The 20,504-nt window shown below is 44.0% G+C and overlaps 3 protein-coding genes across 4 annotated transcripts; all 3 read right to left on the bottom strand.

The window, feature by feature from the left end:
- Positions 11 to 7,059, bottom strand: LOC8081308 (spermatogenesis-associated protein 20). 2 transcript variants are annotated; one of them, XM_002459013.2, is made up of 15 exons: positions 6,681 to 7,059; positions 6,497 to 6,569; positions 6,237 to 6,258; positions 6,027 to 6,105; positions 5,867 to 5,899; positions 5,579 to 5,727; positions 5,345 to 5,501; positions 3,798 to 4,038; positions 3,474 to 3,715; positions 2,892 to 3,155; positions 2,710 to 2,820; positions 2,042 to 2,266; positions 1,308 to 1,511; positions 801 to 977; positions 11 to 424 (listed from the first exon to the last, which is right to left on the bottom strand). In XM_002459013.2, exons 1-15 carry the CDS (start codon positions 6,957 to 6,959, stop codon positions 215 to 217), a joined length of 2,466 nt encoding a protein of 821 aa, XP_002459058.1. In that variant the 5' UTR covers positions 6,960 to 7,059; the 3' UTR covers positions 11 to 214. The 2 variants fall into 2 exon arrangements, with proteins under 2 accessions (XP_002459058.1, XP_021312783.1); XM_021457108.1 differs by lacking the exons at positions 6,497 to 6,569; positions 6,681 to 7,059 and having other exon boundaries at positions 5,867 to 5,908; positions 6,237 to 6,264.
- On the bottom strand, positions 7,887 to 10,862 carry LOC8062282 (receptor-like protein kinase ANXUR2). Its single transcript, XM_002459014.2, has 8 exons — positions 10,439 to 10,862; positions 10,126 to 10,313; positions 9,820 to 10,040; positions 9,589 to 9,715; positions 9,396 to 9,467; positions 9,096 to 9,276; positions 8,797 to 8,929; positions 7,887 to 8,675 (listed from the first exon to the last, which is right to left on the bottom strand). The coding sequence occupies exons 2-8, from the start codon at positions 10,280 to 10,282 to the stop codon at positions 8,427 to 8,429; spliced, it is 1,140 nt and encodes a 379-aa protein (XP_002459059.1). The 5' UTR covers positions 10,283 to 10,313; positions 10,439 to 10,862; the 3' UTR covers positions 7,887 to 8,426.
- Positions 16,404 to 18,572, bottom strand: LOC8062283 (succinate dehydrogenase subunit 4, mitochondrial). The gene is made up of 3 exons (XM_021455783.1): positions 18,540 to 18,572; positions 17,166 to 17,267; positions 16,404 to 16,993 (listed from the first exon to the last, which is right to left on the bottom strand). The coding sequence occupies exons 2-3, from the start codon at positions 17,169 to 17,171 to the stop codon at positions 16,643 to 16,645; spliced, it is 357 nt and encodes a 118-aa protein (XP_021311458.1). The 5' UTR covers positions 17,172 to 17,267; positions 18,540 to 18,572; the 3' UTR covers positions 16,404 to 16,642.

Consider the following 20,504-nt stretch of genomic DNA (forward strand, 5'->3'; position numbering starts at 1 on the left):
AAGAAAACGATAAAAAATGATTAAATGAAACATCTTATTTTGCTCCGTGCTTTATTGTGAACATGTCTACAGCTGGGAAGGCTTTAACGGGCTCTACAACTTAACTGACAAACATATTTGAACTTCTCACATATGTAAATATCTACACAGGTTTGTTACTATTACTACATTGGTATCGTAACATCTACGAACATAGCAGAGGCGGCAAAATGCCTCAGGCTGAACTTGCAGCAACCAGTGTCTTGTTCAGCAGCTCGCGAAGCGCCCCAGGAGAGGTTACCGGCGGGCTGCACTTGAAGTCCTGACACACATGCGCCACCGCTGGTTCCCCCAGAGGGCTGCTCCGTGCCATTTGCGCAATGTCTGCATTGTTGCAATCCCAGAATTCCATTTCTTCTGTGTTCCTAGGATCGATTTGGATCACCTGGTTCAACAAATAATGTGCCCAAAGTCACTATGATACAGCATGATTCAAAAGTCATGCATAGAACTTAGCAGGGTGGTAGATTTGAAGGAATAACACCTATATAGAATTCATACATGAATCAGAAAGATGCAAAGTGGTCAAATAAACTGACTATGATAACATACATAGTTCCCTAGTAACCTATTCATTCGGATAGAAGGTTTGACCAGCTACTTGTGCTGCTGCTGGCACTCATTCTAGTCACAAGGACATTAGGTTTTATGCATAGAAGAAAAAAGTGCAGCAATGGTTATAATGCCCCAGGCACATGGCTAGCAGAACCTGTTCACTAACCAAAACCGAATAATTTGGCCACAGAACAATCTTCACTTACGGTTCTATTCGGATCATATAACGAAAACGTAGCTGCTACCATGTCCTGAAATTCTTCAGATCCTTTCTGCCCCACTAGCACAACCTGCTTCCTTGAAGGAACAGAGAGCATATCTGCTGCGCAACACATCAAAGGCAACGCTATGCTAAGTTGTCGTAGCCTGGTCTCAAAGACCGCCTGCATAGCAACAAAGGTAAAAAAAACAAACATAAGCAAATAAGCTGTTCAAAGATATACAGCTTGCAATGACTGTTTGCATGCTCTTATGTGCTACAATTTTTTGCTTCAAGATTTTTTTTTAATACTGACATCTATTTCAACAGGATATCCAGAAAAAAAAAACAAATGAAAATTCCCTATCCTATTATTGTCACACGTTATCTTCCAGTGAAGACAATCAATTTATAAACTACAAAACAACGATGGCTATGATATTGGAAATAGTGTATGACATCCAGCTGCTGCTTGAATGTAGTGATATGACCTAAGTATAAAATAACCACATACCAATAGATGTTCAACACTGCTCTTGTAACCAGTAGATTTTGACACATCAAATATACTGGATAATCTGATCAAGTTGATTGCTGCAACTGAGTTACCAGAAGGTTCTGCACCATCATAATCCTCTTTAACACGCAAGAGAACAGAAGGGTCTTCTCCAGGAGTATTAAAATAGCCACCTCCTTGTTTATCCAAAAACAAATCATCCTACCAATGCCAAAAGTTATGACATAATATATGGATTCATTCAGAGTGAAGATAGTTTCCTCAAGAAAAATGAAGAGAGAAGATATAACACAGAAGTGTTTAACAAATACTCGATCCATCCCAAATTATAAGACGTTTGACTTTTTTGACACCAAGTTGGACCACTCGTCTTATTCAAAAATTTGTGCAAAATATCAATTCTTTTATCGTGGCTTATTTTATTAACAAAAATTCTTTAAGAATGACTTAGAACACACATGTTTTCTCAATCCTTCTTATACTTTTGTTTTGAAACAATTTATTGGGTGTGTATGGAATCTTTTTTCCATGATTCCATGAATAAAGTTGTATGGTACACACGGGTGTGTCCCACGTGCCTATCCACTAGTTTTATTAATAAAAATTCTTTAAGAATGACTTAAATTTGACTATATGTGCATAAATTTTTTGAATAATACGAGTGGTCAAACTTGGGATAAAAAAAGTCAAGCGTCTTATAATTTGGGATGGAGGTAGTACAATTAACTTGCCTGAGTGACTTGCAGTTGGACAGCCCACAGAAGCCACTCTGTCTTTCCACCAAACTCGTATAGATCCAGCAAGCCACTGATTAGGAAAGCATAATCATCTAAAAATCCTGGTGCTTTGGATGGCCCATTGCGATAGCTATGATGCAGCCTCTTTGAGCTTGCATCATAAAGTTTTTCCTTTATAAAGTTAGCCGCATTTTCTGCAACTTCAAGATATTCAACTGGCTGCAAAAACACCCAAAAACGTTGAGAATATCTAACTTGTCCAGAAAAAATATTAAGTGATCATAGCTATACTTAGAGTAAACAACATTGTGATGTGGAGCATACAAAGAAAATATATATCTGACACATTTTCCTTTGACATGCTAAAAAATGCATATAACACAACACAAGGGATAGGTGCAAATATGGTGCACAACATCATGGTACTTCCTTTGACATGCAAGGTGCAGGCATCAGTCACTAACAACTTAACCGTTAAGAAATTATTATCATGGATTCCCGTGAATCAGTTTGGACAAGGGAAACTATCATAACACATGTTAAGAGAAATACAATTGAAGCAAGCAAAATGAATACTCCTGGAACTCATGCTGTATTGATTAGATCATCATGTAGTACGACTGTAAATGAAAGATGGGATGGAGGACGAAGCAAAGCCTTACATTGCATCCAGTTACAGGGAAATTGAATAAAGTTCCAGATGGTCCTGACTTCAGAATTTGTGAAGCCCTTGCAAAAGCAGATATTGCTAGCCCATTCCAGGAAACAATAACCTAAAAAGTATTTGTAGTTAGTAGATTATAGCCTGGTTAAAATGAGATGTGACAGACATGTAAAAGAGAACCTTATCATCCAAATGAGGTCTTGGCCTTTTTGACCGGACATGAAACAACTTCTGCCGACAATCCCCCAGGATTTGAGAATATTCATCAAGAGATTTTCCACACTTCGATGCCATCGAAGAAGCTGGTTTTCTTTCTATCAGCACATTCTTACAACTGAACTCATTGTGAGGATCACTCATCGGTGAAAGATCACAATTGCCGGATGATTTAACATAGTAATGGTTCTTGAATAGCTCTGCATTCTCCCCAAGTGTGTCTTCGATCTTTTTCAAAATGCAGAAATTAAGCATAAAACAAGTTCTAAGTATATGAATATAACTGATTATACAGATATTAAATCATATGACAACTATCAATAAGCAGTTGCCAACAAGGCTGTAGGACTGTCCAGCCTCAACCCCACCTTTTGGTACAACCTTGTTCACAATTTTATAAAGGTTTAACTTTTTAGGTGGATTCTAAACATCAGAACTGAAAAACTCAGATTTGAAGCTTCAATGTCGGCAAATCAAGTGGGAATCATTTTCAAGGAAGTGATCACATGTCCACATTAAGTATATAACAAGTCCGCATATATGTACCTCTTTACTGGTCCACACATAAAAGGCCCCCTCCTTTTTTCTTGGAGCACCTTCATATTCTGCACTGTCAGCATCTTCTGCTGAGAAAATTTCACCTTCTTTTCCTATCATGTCTCTCCTCAAGTAATCTAGTATGTCACGTGCAACTATAGAATAATACTCGTCTCCCGTAATCAGAAATGTATCCAGGTACACGTTTACTATTTGTCCCTGATCGTACAACATCTTCTCAAAATGTGGAACTGCAGATGCAGAGAGCATGTGAGAGGAGCATTCTGCAAAGTCCAGAAATGAAATTTCTCCATGATATTGGAACAAACTTACTGTGCCAGCACTCGTCCACACTATATCTGTGAAAACCACCACCTACGTGGTCATGAACTCCACCTCTTGCCATACAGTCCAATGTGTGAGTCACCATCTTCTTTATGTTCAAGGCTTCACTCTCCTTCCCAGCCTCCATGTGTTTGCGAAATTTATAGAGCATTATATAATCTTCAACAGGTCTTGGGAACTTGGGAGCAGAGCCAAATCCACCAAATTTTGGATCGTACCTGCTTGCTAACTGCAACAACGTAAGGTGAAAACTATTAAGGAAAACAATAAAGGGTAAGACCATGATTGTCAGGTTTTTCCATAAACTCCATTCTATAGGCAGCATAATTTTAACAACAGTTATAGTCATCCCAAAAAATACTGTGCTATACATTGAAACAGCAGAATTTTATTATTGTTCTGGCTGATTCAAAGGTTTTTTTTTCTCAAACTATGCAGGAGAGTTGTGTGTCATTTCACTAAGGTAGGAGAAACACTCATTGTTATTAATTGATGGAAACAACTTCCATCATAAAATAATATTTGACTTTTGATCCTGAACCCATCCATTACAAAAGAACAAAACCATGTTAGTAAACTCATAGCATGTTGTTCAAGCATAAGTGCATAACCACCCATAAAAGACATCTGCACACCAGATTTTTTTTTCTCGAACACGCACTGTCAGCTGTGTATCTTTGTATTAAAGAAGAGAGAAAGGGGTAGAAACCCCAAAGTACATACACTCACACCCTTTTAGTTTTCACTTGTACATCAGATTATAGTTTCTCCAAAATATTTTCATGCAAGAACAAGTTTGTACTTGTTCACGTAGTCAGAGAACCTTGACTGCAGAAGCAACTCCAGGAAGTTAGATGATGTGGTTGGTCTAACTGATGCTTTTTAGATGGCTGGGAAGGATAACAAAGGCACATTAGTTCTAGTCCACCCTCCCTAGGAGGGCTCGGAACCTTTGTGATATATCTCTGCTTAATGATTACATCAGTTGCAATAGTTTATATAGAGCCTGAGCTAACCAAATCTTAACAACAAAACTAATTTGATGGGTTAAACTAAAAACAAGCAACAAACTAATGAAAACTTGTTTAGACCGTCGGCTGCTCCTTTAAAAGTTGCTGCGAATAAGTCTTGCCCACAAATGTGTCCCTAATATAGAACAGAGAACATCCATGAAACATAGTATGACTGCTCACTGCAAGCCCCTCTTATTTAAGCATATTAGCTAGCTAGTTAAGAAAAGCATGAGCACAAGAAAAAACTAAGAATCTAATTAAGTCTGAGTAAATTAGGAGCTAAGATAACTATATCTGGTGCCTTAAATCAGGACCCAGGACCATCATTGGAAAAAGACACATTTAAGCTACTGGGATCAGTAAATTTGCCTGTACTTGTTTTCTGATTATTTTATTGGGAGAAGAGTCACAGACTCTGCTTTTCTTGAAAGCCATTATTCTTTTCTGAATATATCAGTATTTACTGCAGAAGAATATCTTATTACAGTACCAAAAAAATATACAATAGAGTACTTGTCAAACCTGTTCGACACATTGATCAACAGAGACAGCTGCCAGATCATTCGGCACATCTTGAGAGCTAGCCTTAGTAGATAATGCATCCCTTAATTGTTCGATAACAAGATTTCCCGACCGCTCAAGCGCTTCACGTTTAGTTTCCCAGGCTTCCTTGACCTTCCTAAGATATGCAGTAAACATTTAGTAGTGATGATGGGGATAGCTTCTAACAGTGACACTATGTACTTCAGCTGATACCTCAATACAGTTTTGAACCCCGGTCTTCCATACTTATCATCCGGTGGAAAGTACGTACCACCCATCAGTGGTTTCAAGTCAGGAGACAAAAAGACGCTCAAAGGCCAACCACCACCACCATGCAGTGCCGAAACATATGTCATGTATACCTAAAATATGTGAGGTTATGTGGCACCCAAAACAAACACGCTCAGAAACCTTTTGGAGCTAACTACACAAACAAGGGGAAAGGAACAGGAACTCAGCTAGAAATGGAACTGATGCATGGGAACACTTAGAGAATATTACCTTATCAACATCTGGGCGCTCTTCACGGTCAACCTGTCAAAACTAATAATCAGAGTGAAAGCAGTATGGTCACATTGCATATGTATAGCTTTTGACACATCAAAGACAGGTAAAGAGTGACACACAGCGGAATAAATTTCTAGGGATCCAATAAAATTACCTTGATGCTAACAAACCAATCATTCAGCAACTTTGCCACTTCCTCATTCTCAAAAGACTCCACCTCCATCACATGACACCTTCAAATTCAGCCCCAAACAAAATGAACGGAAACTGACATTAGCAGAACGTATGGTGCATAGCAAAGGTCACAGATAGCAGGAATATGCAATATCAACGAAAGAAGAAAACAAAGCTAATAGTAACTCACCAATGGCATGTGCTATAGCCAACTTGTGGGGCAGAACCGCGTTTGCAATGAAGCAAAATAAGAACATTAGGTAGAGAGCATTTGGGTTGACTAAAACGGAGTCAGTAAATTCGGTAACATTTTAACTTAGTTCTCTCTTGATGAAACCATCATAAAATGGTTATTCAGAACAATTTACCATGTGTGACACGACACTACACACCTGCAACGCAACACTACTGAGCTAATTGCTAACCCAATTGTATCAGGAGAGTTCATACTCGAGAGGAAGATGGGGACGTCCTTGGCGCGAGCCTTCTGGAAAGCCTCGTCCCCCCAAGGGTACCAATCAACCTGCGCCAAGCAAAATTACTACTACTGTAGAAGAGAATCCTATCCACGAAATCCAATTCAGAGAGAGAGGATAAACAGAAAGCGCTCGGGAAGCAGAGAAAAACTCCTTACAGGGTTGTGCGCGTGCTGCAGCAGGTAGGGGCTGTGCTCGGCGGCGAGGCGGTTCGGCTTCCGGCCGCCGTGGGGCGCAGGCGCGGACGACGACGACATGGCGGCGGCGGCGACGACGAGCGCGCGGAGACGGAGAGGCGTGCTGTGGGTCGGCGAGGAGGAGGCAGCGGCGGCGAGGCGGTGGCGGAGGAGGAGAGTGGAGAGCATTGGAGTTGGAGGAGGAGGGGGGAGGGGGCCGAGAAGGTGGGAGAAGACCGGCGCGGAAGCGGCGGAGGACATGTGGGCTGCGCGCCCAGCGACACCTGCCTGCCTCCGCCCTCCGCTGTCCGCTCGGCCTCGGCACACGCTGGCATCCGCAAGGCCCGCGCGGCTGCTACTGTGTGTGCGTGTGTGCGTGTCTCACTTCGTTGTGGGCTTGGCTTGTTGGCCTTGTGGACTATGCTCTCCATACAAAAATAAACAAATTCCAAAAAACTTTCAGCTACATGAATAAAATGGACGGAAAAACTCCATTTAATAATCACAAAAAAGAGATTGAAATAGACATAAACATAAAAATAAACATAAACAAAAATGATATATATACCGCGGAAATGATAGAAAACTAGAAACTTTAAACTAAGGTCATAGCATGTCTTAGTGTGTCTATTTAACATGTTAGGAGCTTTTGTTAAAGTGACTCAGGGGCTTATTGTCTTATTGATGCCCCTTAAGAGAACTTTTAAAATCCTTAAATTGATATTTAACTTCGTTTGAGCTTTTCTAAATATGTCAGTCTTTTACTAGTATTTTTGTGTGGCTCAATCCTATGTAGGGTCTAGACCACATAAGCAATAAAGCAAATATAAGCTTACAGATCCTTTCGACGGCTTTGCAAATTTCATCCTCGTTTCTGCTGTTATTAGTTCTGAATGTTGATTCATAACATAGGCATCTAAGCCTGGATTTTGCGATTGAGTTTTTTTTTTTAAAAAAAAAACATATTTGACTTGTGATTTGAAATGCTTTGCCCTCTTTCGAATTATTAATATTTCCTTTGCTGAGAATTGCTAATTTAAAGGAATATGTTCCTACTGTATATCCATGAGATTGTCAAGCAAGTGTCTGAGTTGGTCACTGCTCCTTTATAGTTTATACTGTTACTGTATTGCATTTCAGCAATTGACTCGTTTCTGTGCCATAACCTTCCGGTATTGCTCTTCAAAATTTAGATTCCTGAAGGCTTGCATTTCAATCGCCATGCGTAGCCAGTCTAATTGTATATTCCATCTTCCAATTCTAGATGGGGTCAAATGGATTTTTACATACACACACACACACACATATTTTGGCTGAACTGCTCCATGAAAGCCAACGGAACTCTGAACATGAAGACTTCAAAAAAGAAAAAAATGCAAGACACAGGTTCGTTTGTTGTTGTTTCCTGAAGTTTCCTGTATCGGACTCGGAGGACGAGCAGTGAGTGAAAGAATCAGCGGCCACGAGCTGCTTGCGTCGCGTTGCGTCGTCCAGCTCCCCAGGACGCAGGAAGCAGCGCTCGTTCTCTGTTGGTTGAAGATTCGAGCGGCGATCACCCCGGCGGACGGCCCCGGTCAGGGTGCCGGGCAACGGGCATGGAAGACAGAGCAGGTGGATCCGGGCGCCGGCTCGCTTGCACTACGTGCCTCGGCTCTCCGGCAAGGCCACATCGTCGGCGACCATGCTTGCTCCTTGGGTTGATGATGCCAGCGGGTCCCGACCTGATGATCAGGACGTGAAGAGCTGGCTGCCGAGCGTGACGATGGCGGTGCCGTCGCCCATGACGGTGGTGAGGGTCATCTCCTTCTCCAGGATCCGGTCCAGCTCCGCGGCCACCAGCCGCATCCTGGGCCGCCGCCTCGCCGACGTGCTCAGGCAGTGGAACGCCAGGCCCACCACCTCCGCCATGCCCTCCGAGGTGAAGCTCCCTCCCAGCCTCGGGTCCACCAGCTCGTTCGAGCTGAAACGCGCCTCCATCTGATCGACACACAGATTCATCGGTCAGGCAAGATCATGAGCTTCATCATTTGTGATTTGCCTGTCCAAATGATTTGAGCTTCATCATTTGGTTGGCTTTTGAGATTAGACTAGCACTCACCAATTGAGCGAAAGAATCGTTGGATTCCGGCGGAATCAGCCCCGCTGCTTCCCTGCCAGTGATCAGCTCCAGAAGGAACACACCAAAGCTGTACACGTCGCTGCTTTCAGAAAGCTGCGCCAGTGAATGTACCCTGTAAACGCCAGAAATGCATGGTAAGAATTCATGAGGAGCACATTTTGTGAGCATTGGATTGCATTGTTCATGTAGCTTGCAATTTCAGGTCCTATATAGATACTGTGACAGAAAGGAAGGTCGAATGCAGGTAGCACGGCAAAATGCACATTCAGACTACTCACTCTGGGTCTTGGAAGACACCGCCGTTCGCCGCCGGAGTGGCAGCGCCATTGAAGCCTCGCAGCAGCCTGTCGATCCCGGCGTCGGACACCTTGGCGATGAAGTTCTCGTCGACGAGGACGTTGCTCGTCTTGAAGTCCCTGTGGATCAACGGCGGCGCCAGGCTGTGCAGATGATTCAGACCTGCAGTTGAGAATTCAGGCTTTCAGTTTCAGGCGCCTTGCTTGTGTTTGTTTTTGCATGCATCTCCAGTGCACAGGTGTAGTAAAAGGATAGCGTGACTTGGCAGTCTTAATTGTGACCTTTAGCTGCTCCAATGGCTATCGACAACCTCTGCTTGAACTCCAGCCTTGTCATCGACTCCTTGCCAGTGTCTGATGAACAGCAGACATAAGTACAGTATCTGTCAAGGTGTTCATGCAACATCCAGGGAGACGAGAAGTCACTGACGACTCACTGTAATAGTGAAACCATCAGGTCAGCTCAGGTCATTACCGTACAAGTGGCCGCTGACACTGCCGTTGGGCAGGTACTCGAACACCAGCATCTGTAGACCGCCGTCTTGGCAGTAGCCGATCAGCGTCACCACGTTGCGGTGCCAGATCTCCGATAGCCTCCTAATCTGCATTTTCAACAATAATAATAAAAAAAGAATCATGATGCAAAAGAATCATGATGGTAGCAGTGCACAAATTAAGGTGCATTGGAGTGTTTGGCTATGTATACCTCGTCGGAGAAGTCCTGCCGCGGCGCGCCGGCGCGGCGCTTGATGGCGACGACGGTGCCGTCGAGCAGCAGGCCCTTGTACACCAGCCCGAAGCCGCCCGCGCCCACCAGGTTGGCCTCGGCGAAGTTGTGGGTGGCGTGCGCGAGCTCCTCCAGCGAGAACTGCCTGGCGCCGTGGAACTCCGGCGCCGACGAGGTCCGGCCGCACCGGCCCCACTCCGCTGCAGCCCCAGCAAGCTACACGCGTAAGCGGCAGGCAGACGATATGTATGTATGTATGTGCGTGCACGCACGAGTATTACGTACCCAGCGTGGGAGGAGGAGCCTCCGACGAGGAGCCGGTGTCGGAGCTCCGGTCACGGCGCCGCCTCACGAGCCACCACGCCACGGCGAGGGCGGCGGTCAGCAGCAGCGCGGCGGCGCCGGCCGCAATGCCGGCTACCACCGGGGTTGGGAGTGCCATCCGGGCGGCGACCGGGGCATCGAATTCGAACCTGCGTGCAGCCCATGAATTCATGATCGATCAACCAGCTCAGTCAGAGCAAGAATCTATCTGCCATACATGCATGACATGGCCGGCAATCTTACGGGTCAAAAGCCAACCGATTTACTGACGAACCTGGGAACGAGCAAGGGCCGCTATAGCTTCGGCATTCATCAATGAAGCGACGGAGCTCCGGCCCGCCGGATCACTCTTCTCGGCTCGATCTCTATTGCTTGCAGCTGCAGCCTGCAGCTCTACACCGCTGCCACCACGACACGACCGACGAGAGCTTTGCTCCTCGAGCTGTTTGCCCGGCCGGCTCTTTAAAGGCAGCGAGAGAGAGCGGCGCGCCGTTGGCGGTCAAGAAGAAGAAGAGGGGACCGGGGAGCGAGACGACGCCGCTGGGCGCTGGCCCAGGTCCAGGTATGGATGTGACGTAACATGGTGGCCGGGGAAGCGAGAGAGAAACCCCACATGGCGTATGGCAAGGCAATTGGATAGCCGGATGCATGGTTCTTCAACTGCAACGCCATTTTTTTTCCCCTTGGGACTTCTCCTCAGTGAATCAGTGTTCAGGCTGTGTGCATGTGGAGCTGTAAAAACGGATGGGTGCCTGCCTTTTTCGATGGTTCTTTCTGAAAAATACTAAAATGGTCTAGTTTCTTCAAAAAAGAAATACTAAAAAGGTCGTACTTTGGTCGATTTTGTCCTAGCTATACTCCTATTGGGAATATGGAAATGGGATGCATGGGATGATCATGCTGAATTGCAAGAGCCGAAACTGAATCGTCTGAATTGCATGGTTCGTTGACAGGAAAACGAGAAAGACTGAATAGTTATAGTTTCATGCGAAACGTTTGTCGACAGCTTTTCTCCCTTCTGCTGGCTAGAAATCAGAATTCAGAGATGTGGCATGGCAACTCAAGCAGGAGTAATTGATAATTGGCATCGATCAGTTACTTGGCTAGCTAGGCCGAGAGGCCAGGCCGGGGCTCTCGTCTAGCCGGCGGTGGTGCCCGTGGCCATGTCCAGTGTCCTGCGATAGCTGCTACTGCTAAGCGGTAGCAGCAGACAGCCACTTCCTCCCTCCAGGGCAGGCTCCAGCTGTTATTAGCTTGAGCTTTGCGAGATGGGGACCACATGGCTGGCTAGTGTGCCGTAGTGTAGGGCTCTCTCCTCCCTTTGACTGGCTGACCATGAGTGAGTGAGTGAGTCCATGATAGGCTGGAAAGCCGAGCAGTATGATGCGCTTGTCACCTAGCGTGCTCTCTCTCTCTCTCTCTCTGGTGTGGCGTAGGGCAGGAGGAGGAGGCCATGGCCATGGCCATGGAGGCATGGACGTCCGAAAAGGAAGCCCAAGCACTCGCTTTCCGGGCGCCAAAAAGCTCCCTGTCACCGCAAAGTGACTGAAAGCCTGTCCCTGCTGTGATGTAAAAAAACTTCTTCTTTATTTTCCTAAGAGAAAACTCTCATTCAACGAACTGATCGGCTCAAGTGCTGAAGAGTGACCCGGTGAAAATACTGAATATTACTGTGATAAGGACTGAGGGAGGCTGGAATTCATGACCATGGGTGCAGAATGTGAGACTTGAGCAGAAGAGTGACATCAGTTTGCACAAGGAAATACTGCAGCACCTGCAGCTGAGTTGCTCGTCATGTGTTGATGAGCTTCGCAGCCAGGCATCTTTCCACCAATGCATGCTCAAAGTATAGTTCCATTACGCTGGCAAGCTGCAACATGCAGGACAGGATGTGTAGTTGCTTCCGTTATATAGATTAAACTACTGCAAATTGGGCAGCTCGCGGCTAAAAAACAAGTATGTTTGGCTGATCATGCAGATACAGAACTATCATACTACTACAGTAACATTCAGAGAAATTAGAATGTGCTGCACTGCATTATCATCATGTCACATGCTAACTACCTGCAGCCACAAGTGTATTGGCCACTGGGTGTTTTTTTAGAGTCTTTTAAGAATTGGGGAGACACAATGAGGTGTACGTGATCGAGGCATGCTCATACCGAAAACGAGGTGAAACTTTACAGGCATGTCGTCCTCTGTGATTCCTTCGTGCGTTGAACTATGGAGTCCTCCAAGTTTCTGCGTGGTCAGCATCAGCATCACCGTCACCACTAAATTAAACGCAGCCTGACAAGTCCCTAATTACATCAACACGCTATATACAGTTACTTTTCCTCCAACAAATTCAGAGTTCGATTGGTTGCTGCTTCAGATTAAGAAACGTGCGTTTAGTTTCGATGCGATTAGTTGATGCAATGCAAGAATCTGAATGATTTAGGAAACAACGTGCAATACAACTCTTTGCCGGCTAGCAGGCGCAACTTGTTCAAATTCTAGTCCTAGGAGAGCTGTGACAGCAATAAGAAGGGGTCCAGTCAGATACTCTCCCTCCGAGATCCAAATCTGGATCGAATAGAGTATCAGATTTGCTCGCGCATACACACACACACGCCAGATAGAAAATTGGAGGACATCTGAACATCTTTGTTAATTCCAAATATATCGTCTCTAGTAAATTAAGATTCTTTCATTCTGCAGAAAGTATTTCTGATCTGAACTTCTGGATGCAGTTATTAAAAAACAAAAACAATGTGGTTGCCTGGATCAGATTGACTGTTTCGGTTCGGTTCTTCAACAGTCCGAAGCGAACAACTGTGATCAAATCCATTTTTTCTCCCGAAATAAAAATTCTGTCAAGTCTTAATTGTCTCTGACAGCATATATACTATATTAGTAGAATTATATCTTTGTATGCTTGCATGAACACAACATCTGCACTGCACCTGGACTGCCTTTGGAAATGATCTAGGATGCAAAGTTCAGCTGTTTTGCTGGTAATAGTATATATCAAGAGAAACATCTTCAGGGTGCATGCCATGCCAGAGTTACACCACAAGAGCCCAAGGGAACCAAATTAAAGAAGTAGACAGCACATGCTTGGTGTCCTTCTGTAGATGAGAATCCAATGACTGTCACAATACCAAGTGTTCGTCAGAACAAGCCAACTTCCAGCCTGGAGAAATCAGAATTATGAGATATCCTCGCTCTTACCAGATCCATATATAGATGTATATAGTAGGTATCCATCTAAAGGCGTCGTTTTAGTCTGCACAGGTGATGGAGAAATTGCTGAACTATTACAAGCTAGGGATCCAAAACTAGTAATAGAGAGAGCCTGCAGAAGCAACTCTAATGGCAGCTGTACTTTCTGGGTCTGGGAAGTGTTAAAGTACTCACTCCATACCCATAAAGAAAGTCGTTTTAGATAATGTTTGGGTCAAACATTGGGAATATAAATCATGAATAACTTTTGAGTTGTTGAGTTTGAAAATATAAAAACTATATGAATAGATTGTGATTCTTCCTGAACTTCATTTACATTGTTGAATCTTGCAGAATCAGTAGAAGCTGCTAGCTGACAGACAAGTCATCATGGAAAACAGATTTTCGTCAGTGTACCATTTTTACAGTAAGATAATTTGATTTTTCTCCCCCTAGTCGACAGTGGAAGGCTGGAAGCCGACAAGAGCATAAAGAATCATAAGTTAGACATAAGATTATCTTAGTGACTTCTGTAATATAAACCTTAGTGGATCAATATGGTTTGTACTTCAACTGCTTTCCTCTTAATGAAAAAACGTACCACGGTCTCGAAAAAGCTACAAATTCCTTAAGGCAGTGATGAATGTGTTGCATAGGTTGGCTGAGAGAACCAAAAGTTTCCAAGGATCCACAAGAAGCAAACAGCATTGATGCGGCGGCTCCCTCGGAACAGGAGTAGGGGAGAAAAGACAGGGATGAATGATAGCGAATGGAGCGTTGTAGAGCCGGCCAGCATGATTGCCAGCAAAGGTTCGGCCTGCATGGACGCTGTTCTTCTGTAACTGCCAGCCCATTCACCACATGGTTTGCACTAGGGTTAATGGTCCTGAGTGTTTCTGATCCCTGCATCTCCGTGCATGCCTCTCAAGTTTTTATGGCCCCCTCCCCTCCCCGTCCATGGACTCATGGACCAAAGATGAAAGATCTATGCAAGCATGAGAACAAGATCTGCACTGAACAGAGACGTACTGCCTTGTGGCAAAAATGTCTTTCACATTTGACTTTGAGTAATCTTCCGATGCATATCTTTGACCACTATTCTAGAATAAGTTCGTAAAATCTTTCGATTTTATGACATTTTGTGAGTAACTGAGTCTACACATTTATATAAAATACTATAGATTAAATTTTTTTCCACCAACATGATTAGGCATGTATTTCATTAAGAAGTTAGAAGATATATTATTGATGATTTCTGTAGTTTTCAAGGTTTCATCAAATCTTGTGGTTATAGTTTTTCAAACGGGCCGCCCGGCACGGCACGGGCACGAGCACGGCGAGGCACGGCACGGCGAAGCACGGCGGCACGCCGTGCCGTGCCTAATAGTGTCGTCGTGCCGAGTCCTCGGCCCAGGCACGGCCCTATGGCCGGTTAGCCGTGCCGTGTCATGCCGATGGGCACGACAGCCCGCGTGCCTCCCCGTGCCACCGTGTCAGCTTGAAGCCGCGCGCCGCGCCATCGTCGTCGCGTCGGAGCTCGGTGATGCACCACTGCTGCCACCAATGCCGCACCGTCGTCGCGTAGGAGCTCGGGGACGCCGCCCACGTCGCGCCCCCAGCTGCGCGCCTCGAACGAGCGCCGTCGTCGCGCGACCAGAGCTACTCGTCGTGCCGTCGTCATCCCTTTTGAGCTCGGGGGCCGGAGCTGCTCCTCGCGCCGCTGCCAGGTCGTCTTGGGAAGAAGAGGGCGGAGACGGTGAGGAACGGGTGTCGGGAGGTAAGCTGCGGCGTGGTGAGAAAATGAAAGGAGAGAGAGAGAAAAAAAAGTTAGGGTTTTGGAGGGATTGATGGTTATATATTGGCATCCAACGGTTGTGATTCATTGATGCTCATCTAACGGTGGTGAATTATCGGGCCACATCGTGCCGGCCCAAAAATCGTGTTGTGCCTGGGCCAGCCCACGGGCCGACATTGCGGCCCAGGCACGGGCACGGCATCTGGCCGTGCCAGGCACGAGCACGATGGCTAGCGGGCCGGGCCGGGTTAGTGCCGTGTTTTCTCGGGCCGTGCCCGTGTCAGCTCATCGTGCCCAGCCCATCTGGAAAACTATACTTGTGGTAATAAACCACAAGTTTTACTTATGACTGGAGCAAATACTACATGATCGACAAGACACCAAATACTCCCTTCTGCCTCCTGTTGTCGTGTGCCTGCTGCCTGCATCCGAAGTTTTGTGCGTCACCAGACCAGAGTCCCATTGCCATCGACGTGCAGACAGGGCACAGATGCATTGCTCCATTGGGAGCTGCTGCAGGATTGATCCAACAGTGGTGACTACGGAGTACCGGTAGAGAATAGGCTGCCGCTGCAGCAGGATCCGGCACAGCTCCTGCGACACTGGTATCTGCTGTGTCTGCGTCCATCATGGAGGTACCACCAGGCCAGCGTAGGGCTGGTCGTGCCACCCAATCGTCCCTGCTGTGCTATGGGGTGCCGACGTGCAGTTGGGCACGAGAGATGTACGATCGCACCACATTGTGCAACTGTACGATGGTCAAAACGATGGCCCGACGCAGCAGCGTATGAATTGATCATTTGGGTACTATAGAGTGGCTGCATCCTACGTGTCAGGTCACATGAATGCATTGCCTCTCTAAAAAAAGATTGTAATTCCAAGCTTGAGTTGGGTCAAAGTTCCTTAACTTTAATGATATACCTCATTACTAACTTAATGATACTCATTCGGTATCACAAATGTTAATCAAATCTAAAAATATTTGACTTCTTAGAAAATGAGAATTACATTTTTTTTTCTTTTTCTCATGATGACACGCAGTCAAAACACTCGAACCCTTTGCACTTCGATTTATTATTACCACGGCAATGCTGGTACAAAACCATTCACCAGGAGTCAGCGTTTTTTATAAGGGTGAAATAAGCAAGCAACCATGTGCTTGTTGCATAGCAACAGCACTCATTGAGATAGGCAGAACAAAAAACAAGACCGGAATAACTTGGCAAGCTACATAAGTACATATAATCAAACTGAAACAGATATCATTATCGATATTTACCATTATATTGCAAAGCTAGCATAAATCTGTCTTCCACCTTAGCAGGGATTTAGGGCCAACTGAAAATTACTTGGCAAGACACAATTTTCAGAAGAACAGAGAAGATATAGTATTTGAGAACAGAAGAACCAGCAGTTTGCCATTAGTATATCTTCAATATTTTGGTGTCCTGTTGGGTGTTCAGTGCGTCTCTGTAGAAACTACTGTGGTGGATATAGATCTAAGTAGACAATTGTATCCTTAGACATGATCAGTAGAAGAATCTTGAAGTAGATCAAAGCCCACTTCCTGGTAACGTCATGGTGGACATAGTCCAGCAGGATCTCCTTGTGGAACATGTAGATTTGATGGAAAACTGGCATGACCAGAAGAGAAGTGGTAATGGTATTCTTTGACGTGAAAAGCAGAGCTGGGATCATAACATACGTAGCTCCTCTAGCTAGCTCAGTTACCCTCACTTTCAAGCTTTCATATGTCAATGGACTGCGTCTGGGTTTGGTGATAGTTGCTTCTAATGGGCTGAATGCCGTCACCTTTGTCGAGGCACTTTCCTGTGTTTTCAGTTCATCAGATTGAGCCGTATCAGCAATTATCTTAGTGTAGAAGAGATTTAAGGTATAGAAAAAGCATTGAATTTGCACTAGCAAACCAATGACTAGTGGGAAGTCAGAACAAACTATCAGAGGCATAAATAAATGCTATAAAATGAACAATAGGACCCACCTGCATCTGCTGCACAGAAGATCCATTGGATGCTCCGGCAGAAAACCAGCGAGGGAATACTTGTGTGCTACTGAGTCGTGAAGTTCGCTCATACCCTAGAATCTGTTTGAATACTCAAAATATGAAATGTCACAAGAATGTGAATTAATTGGAGCACAACCAATGCTACATTGCTGAGAAAGATGGGATCAGAAGTACATAAGCATAACAAGTTCATTAAGAGGGCACAAACTGAACTTACTAAGAGTTAGGTACATATAGAATAAGCCACAAACCATGCATTAGTAATCCAACTCTCCATGCCAATAATACAAATATTGTGTTCCAAACTTTCAAAAGTGTGATTGCACAAGACAGAGAAGTTCTTTCCAATGCACACAACAAAAAAGTAAAGCATTCAAGAAATACACAGACTCACAGTAAATGTCATGGTAGTTAGAATATAAATGTCATAGTGAAATGTGACACTGTTTTTTGTGTGAAATTGGTAGTGCTTCTCTATAAAACTTCCTTGTTCCTTATTCAGGACAGTGAATTCAAGTTCCCTCCTTTATATTCAATCCTCTATAGAATAATGAACCATCACTGATTAATGCAAAAGAACTTTAGTAAAGCAATGGAAACAAAGTTCACACCATGTGTAAAGAGTAAAATATGCGTCAACTAACCCAAGCAGGTTCTAAAAATATGCGTCCTAGCAAATTCTTGAGGATATTGATCCTAGCAAAATTAAAAGAAAATATGAACTTGCATGACAAGGAATACTTTATATCAGTAGGTGAGCTACCATGAAACCTGGTGACATAACATTTAATTAAAAATAAGAACTCCGAATGTCACGAAGGAATGACGTGTTTGTTCTCTAATAAGTTGCTACTGAAGGTTGGTATTGAAGTGAGAAACATTGCATAGAAAATGAAAGAGAACAAGATAATGTGTGCGCAAAGATACTCCCTCTGATCCAAAATGCAAGTTGTTTTGGCGGTGAAAAGGTCTACAAGATGACAATTTGACTAACAATTTCTATGGAAAATGTGTTAATTCAAACAGCATATTGCGAAAGTATTTGTCATGATCGATCTAGTGATGCCACTTTTTTTTTGTTGGTTGTTGTCAGTCTTCGCGATCACTTATCCGTTGATGGTCAAAGCTTAAAACAGAATTGACCAACAAGAGTTCTTCCATTCATCTATCTAGACTATAACCTAGCAAACTGTACAGCTGCGCCCCCCCCCCCCCCCCCCCAAAAAAAAACGCAAGCAAATACGCAACGCGGAGAACGTAGATTCGATGTACACAGCCACATTGCCTGAGCAAAAAAAAAATATATCCGGAGCAAGGAAATAGACGGGGCGAGGGAGGGCGAACGCGAACCTTGGGGAGGTCGAGAGGGGAGCAGACCGATGTTTGGCGCTGCGACGGGGCGGCGGCGGCGGCAGCCGGGTCCTGAGGGAGAGTGGAGAGCGCGCGGAGAGACCGGGCGCCGTACAGCGGCGACGGCGCGCGAGAAGGCGTGCGCCAGGGATTTGGATCGGATCAGCACTCGCGACGCCATTCTCGCCCTCTCCCGGCGCGCCGGAGCCCGGAGGAGAGGACTGCAGCGAGAAGGGAAAACTGGGAAAGAAGAGGTGGCCGACGCCGCGGAGGGTATGCGAGAACATATTGTTTCCTAAAAAATTTACAAATTTTTTTCTGATTCTCCGTCGCATCGAATCTTTAGACGTATGAATGAAGTATTAAATATAGTCGAAAATAAAAACTAATTATACAGTTTGGTCGGAATTGACGAGACAAATCTTTTGAGTCTAGCTAGTCTATGATTGGACAATATTTGTCAAATACAAACGAAATTAGTACTATTCACATTTTGCAAAATAATTTGCAACTAAACAAGGCCATGGTTTAGCCCATTAAGGAATACGGCCCAGGTATGGGCTGGGCCAGCAAATTTGGTGCAGCAAGGACTAAGGAGTTCTGCTTTCGAGCCACAAAGCCTGGAATTGACTGACAAGTGAAATCCTTTTTAATCTAGATGGATGGGTAGATACTAGATAGATTCCATGATCATTTTACTTGTTCTGGAATACCAATTCGTGTAGCTGAATTTGCGATTTTGAGTCGGATCAAAAGGACAAAGCATTGACATGAGTAAGTTTTTTTTCGATCGACACGAGTAAAGTTTCTCTTGGGGGCCTTGTGGAGTGGGGAGGAGGCAATGACGACATCCACTAAACTTTTTTTAGAAAAAAAATTATAGGCTTGACTTATATCTATGCTTAGAATTAATACATCGTCATAAAATTACATATAGGTCCACAAGAAATAAACTACCATACAACTATTTTCTGGGCCTATCCTCTTAGGTTTTATCCGATTATACTTATATGTTATATCCACTTCAATCCATGTACAAAACAAGTGCAACCAAACAAGCTTCGAAGGTGGTTTGAATCTATATCTACTTATTTTGTGAGCTTTAGGCTGATCTACACTTCAAAGAAAAATATAAAACAAAGGATGCATAATGATCAGAGCATTGTTTGTAGTTGTCTACGTACATGAATACTCATCATAATTTCAACTATTTTTTGTCTTAATATATATTTCCTCTGTTTCAAACTATAGATCGTTCTAATCTTTCTAGATAAATAAGTTTTACTATGCACCTAGAGATGTCCATTATATCTAGATAAATAGTAAAAAATATATATCTAAAAAAGTCAAAATAATTTACAATTTGAAATAAAGAAAGTACAATTTATCTATACATTTTATATTTAGGCTTATAGAATTTCTGGTGTTTGTACCTGCATGTGTTGAAGCGTGATCTATACCTGTTAAAAGAAGGAGAAAAATTTGTTTCATCCTCGCTCTCTCGTCCGTACTATCCTTACACTCTCTCACTCATCTAGCTTGTTTGATATTAAAAGGAGCAAGTTTATCGTCATATATAGGAGGAATGGCATAACGTTGGTTACTGTTTGGAGCTACAAAATTTTGTTGGTGCTGCACCATGTCGTGGCCTTATCATCCAAGCCCATCGGTTACTGTTTGGAGCTACAAAATTTTGTTGTATCACAGTTAAAGAAAACATGGGCTCGGTTCTCGTCTCTCATGAAGCATCTTTTGCAGGTTGCACCATCAACGATGTGTTTGGAGTAGAGGTTGACTCTAGTACTCAGCGTCTCAGTGTACGCTCAAGTTGCAACACTCGGACATATAATTTGCATGTAAAGTTATAATTGTCTCAAATAACATGTGGTTGGATTTTATTGAGAAGTGATATATTCTGGTTGCTAGCTAGGTGTAAAAAAATGCTCTTAAAAGAGAGAATGGTAT

This window comes from Sorghum bicolor, chromosome 3 (genome assembly GCF_000003195.3).
Source record: "Sorghum bicolor cultivar BTx623 chromosome 3, Sorghum_bicolor_NCBIv3, whole genome shotgun sequence".
NCBI classification, from domain to species: Eukaryota; Viridiplantae; Streptophyta; class Magnoliopsida; order Poales; family Poaceae; genus Sorghum; species Sorghum bicolor.